The 11,763-nt window shown below is 32.0% G+C and overlaps 1 protein-coding gene across 2 annotated transcripts; it reads right to left on the minus strand.

Annotated features, from left to right (window-relative positions):
• LOC109343422 (2-alkenal reductase (NADP(+)-dependent)-like) lies at positions 5,701 to 8,172 on the minus strand. Of its 2 annotated transcripts, none has more exons than XM_019581693.1 (5): positions 7,854 to 8,172; positions 7,481 to 7,658; positions 6,689 to 6,855; positions 6,408 to 6,490; positions 5,701 to 6,279 (listed from the first exon to the last, which is right to left on the minus strand). In XM_019581693.1, exons 1-5 carry the CDS (start codon positions 8,082 to 8,084, stop codon positions 5,901 to 5,903), a joined length of 1,038 nt encoding a protein of 345 aa, XP_019437238.1. In that variant the 5' UTR covers positions 8,085 to 8,172; the 3' UTR covers positions 5,701 to 5,900. The 2 variants fall into 2 exon arrangements, with proteins under 2 accessions (XP_019437238.1, XP_019437240.1); XM_019581695.1 differs by having other exon boundaries at positions 6,689 to 6,851; positions 7,477 to 7,658.

An 11,763-nucleotide genomic window follows, 5' to 3' on the forward strand; every position in this document is an offset into this window, starting at 1 on the left:
TGTCTGTTGGCGATGATTAGTATTTCCGCCCTTTCTTTTGGATTTGGTATATGTTAGTGGCGATGTAGTTTCCGCCTTTGTTGATTTAGTTTGTGTGAACTAAAGATGACTTAACCATTTATATGAATTGTGTTATTCAGGAAATTGTGAATCAGGTTAAGTTATCATTCGATAACGATAAGTTGATTTTCCGCATTTGAGTTACTTAAAGTGATGTCCCGGAAAAGGAAGGTTTTAAAAGGAATAAATTTTATACAATCTCTTTATCCAAAGAAAAAAAAAATTTACCCATTTTTCCGCAATGTTTTTGAGAAGTATTTTTCGGGGCGTTACATATACTCTTGGTTATTTCGGAATAGTATATTGGGAGGATATTGGTGAAAGGATGGATGAAACAAGCATAACATTCATACATTGTGATTGTGGACTTTGATCTCATAATCTGAGATTATAACATCATTCATCATTGTGCATTTTTATATGTGATGTATATATTGTGCATTTTTGGATGTGATATTCCATGTAATTCCACGCTGTCAATGAGTAATATTCATTAGATGTTTTACTCCATTTTCTTTATGTTTGTCTTTTATTCACGTTTTGTTTAGATGGGTCATTCTGCCAGGATTCTGAGTTACCGTTTTTCGATGTCCCAAGAGGGGCATTGAAGATTGCGGGAAACAGTTATACATACACAGACCCTTGTGCTTTTTGATTAGTGTACTTGTGTAGGGTATTTATTTTGCGAGTAGTTTTATTTGGGCGACAATTATGATTCCGCCTTGTACTTCGTACCAACATTTCATGATATTCTAATGAAGTATGATTCAAAGTTATATTGAGTTATATTTTTATTACCTTTAGGTAATGATGTTTTTTATTTTCCGCATTGTATGTTACTTAAAGTGATGTTCCAAAAATGAAACAAATATAAGGAAATAAATTTTATATGGCATCATTATTAAAAAAAAATATATCCATTTTTGAGAAAGATTTTTTTGGATTAATTTTCGGGGTGTTACATCTATCATCTAACTTCTTGCTCTTGACATCACGCACATGTTTGAAGCAGATTGACCCAAAGATTATGAAGTGTGTCACATCAGGCTTGATTCCTGACCAAGCTTCCTCGGGTGTTTTGTCTTTTAGTCTCTTGGTGGGACTTCTATTTACCACATAAGCTGCTGTAATTAGTGCTTCTGCTCAAAAATCATTTGGCAATCCTTTTGACTTTAGCATACATCTTACCATTTTTAGGAGTGTTTTGTTTACCCTTTCTGTTGTGCCATTATGCTGAGGGGTATAAGGTACAATCACCTCATGTATGACACCTTCTTCTCTATTGCAGAATTCTTGAAATTATTTTGAGATATACTCCCCTCCTCCATCACTCCTGATTAGATTTAGTTTCATGCCACACTGATTTTCAGCAAGTGCCTTGAATGTTTTGAATTTCTCAAACACCTCAATTTTCTTATTGAGTAGATAAATCCACAACTTCCTTGTGAAATCATCCTTGAAGGTTACAAAATAACAATTTCCTCCAATAGATTTGGTTTCTAGAGGGCCACAAACATCTGTATACACTACTTATAAGGGCTTGTTAGATCTAGTTGAAACCTGTGAAGCAAATTTTTTCCTTACTTAATTGCTTGTTATGCAATCTTCACACATGTTGGTTCCCTTATGAATTTCAGGTAGACCTGTTACCATATCAGTTTTCCTCAACAATTCCAAACCCTTTTGATTCAAATGACAGAATCTCTGATGCCAAATTCTTGTCTCATCTGTAGTGGACTTCAAGCATTTCTGATCATCTAGATGAATACCTATCTTGAAGGTTCTATTATTTGAAAGTGGGGCCTTCAAGATTGGCCTTCCTTTCTTGTTGAAGATCTTGAGAACCCTATCTTCCATGCTTATCTTGTAACCCTTTTCCAGTAACTGTCCAAGGAGAATGAGATTATTTCTCATTCTTGGCACATACATGACATTTGAGATACTTGAGCCTGCACCATCCTTTCTTCTTATCAGAATCTTTCCAATTCCTTCTGCATTGATTGAGCTATCATCAACAAACTTGACTTTGGTTTTCACTAAATTGTCAAGTGAGGTGAACCATTCCTTGTGCCCAGTCATGTGATTAGAGCACCCTGTATCAAGATACCAATTATATGAGGTTAATTGATTATCTGCTTTATTTGTGATCATCATCAATGCATCTTCATCTGATATACTTTCTCCAACTGCAACTGAGGCTACTTCTTCTGCCATTAGCAATACCTCTTCTTCAGAGTCTTCATCTTGTGCTAATCTGGCCTCAGCTTCTTTGCCTTTTATTTTGAACTTACATTCAGATGCAAAGTGCCCCCAATTATTGCAGTTGTAGCACTGAATCTTGCTTTTGTCTTTCTTCTTCTTTGCAATGAAGTTACCTCTTCTTTTGATATTTCTGGAATCAGTATCATGAGTTAAGATTTATGATCCATTTCTTTGACCTCCATGATCTATCTGATTCACTTTAGCAGCTTCATACATCTTTTCTCCTTGGCCTTTTCCACTGCCTCTGTTCTGCTTATCAAAGTGGCCTGATTTCTTCTTGAATTGAGCACTAAGAGCTTACTGAGTTTGTCTTTCAGATAATCTCTCAAGAAACCTCTGTTCATGAGCTTCTAGGGAGCCTCGTAACTTATCAATTGTTAGAAATTCTAGATCCTTAGATTCTTCGATAGCTACTACTACACGGTCAAATTTATCAGCTAAAGTTCTAAGTATTTTTTCAACAATACCTTGCTCAATTAGTTGCTCCCCACAGCTTCTCATAAGGTTGGTTAAGGCTCTGATTCTTGTGAAATATTCTGAGATGGATTCTTGTTCCTCCATCTGCAATAGTTCATATTGTCTTCGCATTATTTGCAATCTTACTTTCTTCACCTTCAACCCACCTGAGTAGCATTTGTCAAGTGTTTCCCAAGCTTCCTTGGCAGAACTTGCAACAGAAATCTTTTCAAAGTTAGCTCTGTCCACACATTGGTGTATGAGGAAGATTGCCTTGCAATCTCTTTTTATGGCTTCCCTATACTACAACCTTTGTGCATCTGTGGGATTCTCACTGAGTTGATGAATCCCAATCTGGACCACATCCAAACATTCTTGAAACTCGAAGATGGCCTTCATCTGAATACTCCAATGATCAAAGTTCTTGTTGTCAAGAATAGGTAGATTCATTGAAAAACCACCCGATGTTGTCATCTTCCTCCTTCTAGTTCAAGACTGTTTTTCACTGGTTTGTGATCTTCAATTCTTGAAGTTTCTTGCACCAACGTTTCTTGATGGCACTTCCACAGGCTTCTTGGATCGTGCAGCTCTTGATACCACTGTTGGAACTTATAATGCGTTGAAGAGTAAAATGTCGAGAAAGAAGGAGTGTAGTGTAGGCTAATTTTAGAAAGTGTAGATTGGTTAACAACTACCAATCCAACAACCAACTTCCATTTATAGCAATATCAATGTTTACAAGCCCAAACTCTACCAGGCCCAATACACACTTATAGAACAAGCTATGAATTACATTTACATTTCATTCTAACACCTTGTCCATGCGAGTTCACATGTAAGGATCACATGACAAATAGAGATTCTTGAGCAATACATCATTAGAACCTTCTGGAAGCTTCAGAGTAATTTTACTTTCAACAAGGTACATGTCTGATTCTTTAGGAAAACCAGAAACATAGTTTCTTAGAACCACTTGTTTGTTCCTCACTTCTCCCATCTCACACTTCTTCTCTGTGTCAGTGTTGTGTTGTGTCTCTCAGGGAATTTATATATAAATAGAATGTAAAAGATAAAACGGGAAAATGAAAATTAGGTAGACAGTGGCTTTTGTTCTTTCTTAAACTTCATTTGATTTTCTCTTGATTGAATCATAGCTTCATTATTAAGGACAATGATACTCTGTCCCAAGAAATTTATGTCCCAATGTACCAAGCCAATTAACTTCATATAATAATATATAAATATTAATTTTTGTTATTATAGTTTTCTTTCCAATTAAATGAAATTTTCTAATTAGATAAGGATATCAAATGAGATAAAATAAAGACGAATGATCATCATCTCGTCATTAGTCATTAATTTAGGAGTTGACTAAGTACTCACAATAGACGTATTATGAATATAGCAACTCACAACACTCATGTATGTTAATTTCTCCTAAACAATGTCTTCCTTGGGACAGACTCATTGCCCATATGAAGATAAGCACACACAAATACTTTAGTAACTAATAAAAAGAAAAGTCTACATAATAGAGATCACTTTGACAAATATATTCTTTTAATATCAAAATAAGAAACTAGACAAACTCAATAAAAACGACTTAATTATGATCTTCTATTATTTACTCACATTAGCATGTAATAGCAACAACAAAGTCATATCATGTATATAATAATACATGTGCAAAATAATAGTCCCAACACAATATACTCATCACAACATCAAACTCTAGCCTTTGAATATATAAATTAATTTGTAATTCGTATTACCAATGCTATAATAATATATTAATAATTAGTTCTATCATATAATTATTGTTTTTTAGGCTGACTATTTTTAATATGAAAAGAACTTTATAATTCCTACAAAATTATCATCTATTAATTCATTAATGTGCATCCATATTATTTGTATTGAGAATTGGAAGATTAAGTGCAGAGAAATGATAAAACTTAATTCATGGACATGAAATATATATAAACCTAAACAATACATTTGAAACAACATTACCACCCTCATGCTCTATACATACAACACTGCTTATATATATAATTTGTATTAACATATGTGAAATGCTTATGCTCTTGGTGCACATGACAAGAGATCCTGCACATATATTATATATGTAATAAACATGAAATAAAAAAAATCATTTGATGAGGAAACTCTAAATCCTTTTCTACGACAATTCCTTAAATGAATTTAATTATGATTTAAAATCTATTTGAGAGCACTTGTTGGACTTGGAGTCTTAATAAAATATGGGAAGAGTGAAATATTACAATTAAACCAAAACCGCAATAGTTTTACAAAGTTTTTCCACTAATAAACTTTCACTAATCCTTCATATCTAATGCAAGACTTCACATATGAATAAGCTCAAAAAATTTGGGTGCCACGTACTTGTTGGTCTGCTCCCACTTAAGTTCACCATGTCTCTACAGAACCATCAACTCTAATATCATTTATGAAATTTGCTTATGATTAGTAAATAATTAATCTTCTAAGGATCTTAAATATCATAATTCTCATACATAAGACAAAGATATAAACACATAATTGAGGCAAAAGTTCTTTTTGTTGGTTGATAATATCAAATATACTCCTCTTGCATGCCTTAAGAATTTTGGCATAATAAATTTTCTCAACCAAATTGTTGATGATATGTTAACATATAGGGTTTAGATTTTCATTATTCATTATCCCCTTAAGGCCAATTAAGTATGTTAGATATATTTAACAAATGCAGAGTCAAACTTAAAGATTGAAGCATGAGAATCACAATTATTGCATGGCTGGGTTTGTGTTGAACACATGTAAATTTGTTCATCATATTCATACTTTTATTTGAGAGAAGAGGAAAAAATAGGCAGCAACTCTTACATGCAAAGCTCATAAGTACTTAGTTTCAAGAAGAGGTAAACATAAACATCACTTTTCATTGTCATCATGAAATTATCATAAAATGTCACTCAAGAAGGACTTACATTGCAACTCATACACAGCATGCAGGACAGCCATAAACACCACAGCTAAAGATAGAAAGAAGGCTCAATATTGAAAACAAAATGAGAGCACAACTAAAAAGATTACAATGTTATAACACAAGCACACGCTTTTTATTCGCGAGCAACAACCACCACTTGTTTACCGACATTGCGGCCGCTAAATAGGCCAACTAAGGCTGCAGGGCCATTCTCAAGTCCCTCAGCAATGTCTTCAACATACACAATCTTACCCTCTCTGATGTGAGGTAAGAGAAACTCCAAGAATTTGGGATAAAGGTGATAGTAATCAGAAACAACAAAGCCTTCCATTCGAATTCGCTTATAGATAAGGTTTGACAAATTTGTTACACCTTCATGTTGAGTTAGATTATACTGTGAGATCATTCCACAAGTAGGTATGCGGGCATGGAGTTTCAGATTCAATAGTACCGCGTCAAGTGTCTTGCCCCCAACATTCTCAAAGTAAATGTCTATGCCTTCTGGAAAGTACCTGGTATTTTAATTGATCCAACAATCATTACTTTGTATTGTGTTACTAGGGGAATTCACTGAAAACTTTTTTATTGCAATAAACAAATTAAAGTAAAATTTCTCCACACAAAACTATTAAATAATGACCTTTTCAAAGCTGCGTTGAGATCAAGCTCTTCTTTGTAGTTGAAAGCTTCATCAAATCCTAATTTATTTTTCAATAGATCCACCTAGTTGTAAAAAATAAAACAATACATATAAATTGAATGGATTTCAGGCCTTCCAAATCATACTCATTTACAAAATTCAAAATTTGACACTTAACATAAATAGCAACACACTCTTTTGACCCAAAAACTTCCTTCATTTGACATCAAATTACTATCATGTAGAATAATTAGGCTAATTCAAATAATTTAGACAAATACCTTTTCTTTACTACCAGCACTTCCAACAACATAACAACCAGTCAATTTAGCAAATTGGCCAACAAGTTGGCCGACTGCACCCGAGGCGGCAGAAACAAAAACATTCTCTCCTTTCTTGGGAGAGCCTATTTCAAAGAAACCAGCATAAGCAGTCATTCCTGGCATTCCTGTATACCAACAATAAAATGAATAAAGAGTCCCAGCATACCAAATAGCTTAATGATACTAGACAAAAAAAATCATTTTATCATATGCAAACATCATAAATTGACCCTTGCAGAACAGACTCACATCAAGTATGTCATTTACTAAGAATCTACTTGATGTATAGAAAGAGAAAAAGGAATAATCAACAAAAACCAAACATTTATCCCACTAGTTGGGGTCAACAAAATGACATCACAATGCTCTATATCTTTTTTTATCATTTCCTGATTTTTCCTTCCCCTTGGGAGAAAATATTGTAAATGACAATGTGGTCACAGTATAATACAAAGTACATAATACTAAACTCTATTTATACTACCAACAAGATATTGGTCCAGTGATGTAAGTCCTGCTAGACACTTGTTGGAAGGGAAAATCATGCACCAAAAAAGATTAGTTCATTACCAAAAGGTGAAAAAATATAATTGATAGTGCTAAAATACTATACTTATACTAATAATATCAGGCTTCTAATTAAATAGAGAAATAAATCATAAAAGATAATAAAGTAATCCCAATCATTGAAATCTTTTAAATATACTATAAACAAATCTAATATACAATGATATATATTCTAATACATACCAAGAATTCCAGTATAGTATGAAAGTGGGACATCATTGTGCTCAATTTTGAAAACTATTTGAGTAGAGGGAACCAAGCTATATTCTTCCCATTTAGTAAACCCCCACACTAAATCACCTTCCTTATAATTTGGGTCTCCTGATTCAATGACTTTAGCCACACCATATCCAGTTAATGGCTGCAAATAACTCACCAGTTAGTTACTAGCTACATAATAAGTAATAAAAGAAGAGTTTAATATCTATCCAATATCACTATAAAAATTTATATACAATCATATCTATCAATTTATTGATGCAGTAATAATATATAAAATTGATTGCTAAATACATTTTTTTCTCATAAAAGAAAGAGAAATGAAAGGATGACTTACAGAATCAAGAATATAAGCATTAAATCCTTCAACCTCGGGGCCATCGACCTTGTTCATGCGAGTTCGCATGTATGGATCACATGACAAATAGAGATTCTTGAGTAACACATCATTAGAACCTTCTGGAAGCTTCAAAGTGATTTTACCTTCAACAAGGTACATGTCTGATTCTTTAGGAAAACCAGAAACATAGTTTCTCAGAAACACTTGTTTGTTACTCACTTCCCCCATCTTACACTTCTTTTCTGTGTTAGTGTTGTGTTGTGTCTCTCAGCGAATTTATATATAAATAGAATGGAAAAGGATAAAACGGGAAAAGGATAAAACGGGAAAAAGGAAAATTAGGTAGACAATGGTTCTTGATCTTTCTTAGCTTCATTTGTTTTTTTCATGAATGGAATCATAGCTTACGTCATTAGTCATTACTATCATTCATTGTGAAGAGGTATCTAATATTTTAGTACTTTGACTTTTATTTCTAGTAATGTTTATTTTGTATTTGTTAATAAAATTCCAACAACAAAATAATATTCATACATAAATTGTGTAATAATTTTTATATAATCCATACTTCATTCATTATTAATATATTAAACTTTTGCCAACAATAAGTTCCCAATGTAAAAATAGTAAACTTTTGTAAATGTAGATGTTAATGTTGTGTTTATTTTATAATAAAGACAAAGGTGGTGATAATATATTTGTTTTTCAAGCCTGTAACATTTTTTTCCTTTGATTTTGTTAATGGTGTGAAACTGAATAAAAAATGCCGCTTTGAAGAAACAATTTTATAAAGTGTGAACACTGACAAAGTTGAAATATGCATAAAATTGCTTACCGACGTGGCGGTCCGTGTTTCGTTTGGTCACAATTTGAATGTGAAAGCTCCAACTCCTCATCTTAAAAAAAATCTAAGGCTTTAAGAATCTATCAGAACCTTCGCCATCTTGGTTGAACAATTTAGGTTAATTGATTGATTGAGTGTTGTTTCTTTTGCTTTTAGACTAATATAATTTGGTCCATGATTTATGTATGAGCGAGTTGGTAGAAATATGGATCATCCAAGTGAATTCAAATTATTATTGGTCTTAAATTGCCTTTGGTGGATATCTCAAAAGAGACTGATATTCAAGTCAATATTTAATAGTGTATGTTTAAAGAGAAAAAATATAGTGGCTTTTGCAATGGTGGGTGGAGTGGTATGTACTTTAAGAGGAGGTATGTCATCACTATGGATAGCTTGGGCTTGTCTTTTCTCAACCTATGAGACTGAGAGTGTTATAGATTTGAACTATATTCGTTGTGTGGATAATGTGAACATGTATTGCATAGGAGATAGAAGGTTTTCCGACATAGCAAATGCTGACTTGACCATGTTATATGAGTGTCATTATTTCCTATGTGAGGTCGACCTTCCAGGCATGATTGACATTCGTATGGACCAAATCTTGCATGTCTAATAATTGTTCTAATACCTAGTGGTCAACTAGTGTTCACTGATCTCAATACTATAATGGAACAGTTGCCCTCAATCTGGTGGCATGGCCGTAGATAGGCATGTCATAAGACTCTACTGTTAGAAATTTATAATTTCTAATTAAGGTGGTCATCATACATTTAATACAATTATATTGGCTATTTCTTTTGGGGTTATAAAACAAGTGATCTAATTACTAGCAACCTATAAGACTTTTGAAACTGATAACGGATATGAGCTTAATAAGTGGATACCAAACAGTTGACCTATAGGGGATAATGGGAACCATATAAGCTATCGTATAAGGAACAGTTATGGTCCCTAAGACACCAAATCACAAATAGTTTTCACCTCTCCACATCAGAGAGTAAACGAAGGTCTCAAAAGGAATAACGGATTTGGTTGAGGAATGTTATCATACGAAAACTCTCTCAAAAGGTATATCAAAAGAGTAGATAAGAAAGCATGGATTCAGGGATTCATGTATGAATTTGTATCCTTATTTTATATTATGTGTGAGATTCATGAGATTCAAGATCTTAGGATTGATATTTCACCAATCATCAGAAAATATCTAACAAGTGGTATCAGAGCTACTAGGTTCTGAATTTTATGGTTCTTCATTAAAGATGTTTTCCCCCAATTTTTTATGAACCCTAATTTTTAAAATTTGGAGATTTTTATGTTTCTGCTATTGGTTATGAAAAGTGGTTATTTAGGAATAATGAGGATAACTTTTATCCGTTTCCGCTTATTTCAATTATGAGTAATTTGTATTATAAATAATTGCAACATGTTTGAAGTATATATTCAGATTTGTGCATGAACATTGCATTAACTTTTATGACTCTGTTATGCAATATGTATATTACATGTGCACTAATGCCTTAGTGTTGGACATTGACTTTTGTCACTTTACAATTTTGCAATTTGCTGAAGTATATGTATAAGATATATGTGTGTTAAGATGTATTTTTATTTTATACATATACAATATGGAATTCGTGACCTTATATATATTGCGAATTAAAATGTACATATATACATATATAATTGTTTTAAGTTTGAGGTTGTTGTGATGTCTGGAATTACTAATTAAAGTTAATATGTATATAATGGATATGTATATAAATTATATATATATATATATATATATATATATATATATAGTGTTACATATATGTTTTAAGATACGCATGATCATATTGAATTTGGAATTTCAATAATGATTTGCATTTGTATTTTTTCTTCAGTCCGGATCCAATTTGTATTTAATATAAGATTACATTCAGTTTTATGTATCCATATATATGCAATATATCTTTTTTGAATTGAAATTATATTATGTGATTAAATTTGTTAATCATAAAAGATATCAAATTTGAAGGTTTTAACTCCAAGATTATTTTTTATAATGGACCCATATCATTTCCCTTTTCTCTCGTAATTAATTTTTGAATTAATTGATGCAATATGTTGCAAAAGTAACCTCTATTGTAGAAATTAATTAAAATTACACAGATGAGTATGAGATTATTTATGCGAATTGTATTCAGCCCAACGGAAGATACAATTTGGCTAAGTAATAATATACATGTGATGATAAATAAGTAACAATTATAATTTTTTTCCATGTGAATAATAACCGGTCCAAAGAAAGACTATTGTTTGACAAAATAATTATTAATATTTGATCATTATGTTAGAGTACCACTTACAAATTAATTTCTTTGTCCAAAGACTAGAAATTGATGTTGTACTAAGTATCTTGTGATGCGTCTATTATGTGAACATATCTTGTTTTATATATATATATTACACGACTTGTTTGTTTAAATAGTTGCAACACTTATGGTTTGTTGCATTGGTTGGTGGTTGATTGCATTATTAAGTTGTTGATATTGTTGAAGCATTGTTTATGTTTCGACAGCTTACCCTGCCATGTTTAATCAGGTATAAAATTGTAATATTTTTTATGGAAAATTCAAAAGCATCGTTACTAGAATTCGAAATGTAGTCCCTGTGATGAGAATGATGCAATGCTACCAATAGGCTATAAAAGATATATGTATTTATATGTGGATATAAATAATATATGTTTTGGATTAAGGTTATGTTGAATCAAACTCAACTAAATGATTTTTCTTTCAGAAAATAAAATTGCTTGGCATTGTAAGTGAACATATTAAACAAGAAGTCGCCAAAGTGACATCTTTTTTGTGGATTGTTCATAATAAATGTCAAATTATAGTACATATATGTATCCATGCGAGTATTAATTGGCCCAAAAGAATATTATTATTTGGCCGAATTATATACGCACATGTGATGCTAAACATGTCATTATTATAAGGTTGCATATGCGAATGATAAACCAGTCCAAAGAAAGATTTAGTATTTGACACACATTATGATCAATGTTTGACCATTATA

Source organism: Lupinus angustifolius, chromosome LG03 (assembly GCF_001865875.1).
Source record: "Lupinus angustifolius cultivar Tanjil chromosome LG03, LupAngTanjil_v1.0, whole genome shotgun sequence".
NCBI lineage: Eukaryota > Viridiplantae > Streptophyta > Magnoliopsida > Fabales > Fabaceae > Lupinus > Lupinus angustifolius.

Bases quoted from the DNA above. Each gene is read 5' to 3' on its own strand.
- LOC109343422 (XM_019581693.1), bottom strand. From the start codon at position 8,084: ATGGGGGAAGTGAGTAACAAACAAGTGTTTCTGAGAAACTATGTTTCT. The intron at 6,491-6,688 runs GTATTTGTCTAA...TTTTACAACTAG, and splicing joins GTGCTGGTAGTAAAGAAAAG to GTGGATCTATTGAAAAATAA. The intron at 6,280-6,407 runs GTCATTATTTAA...TTAAAATACCAG, and splicing joins CTCAACGCAGCTTTGAAAAG to GTACTTTCCAGAAGGCATAG.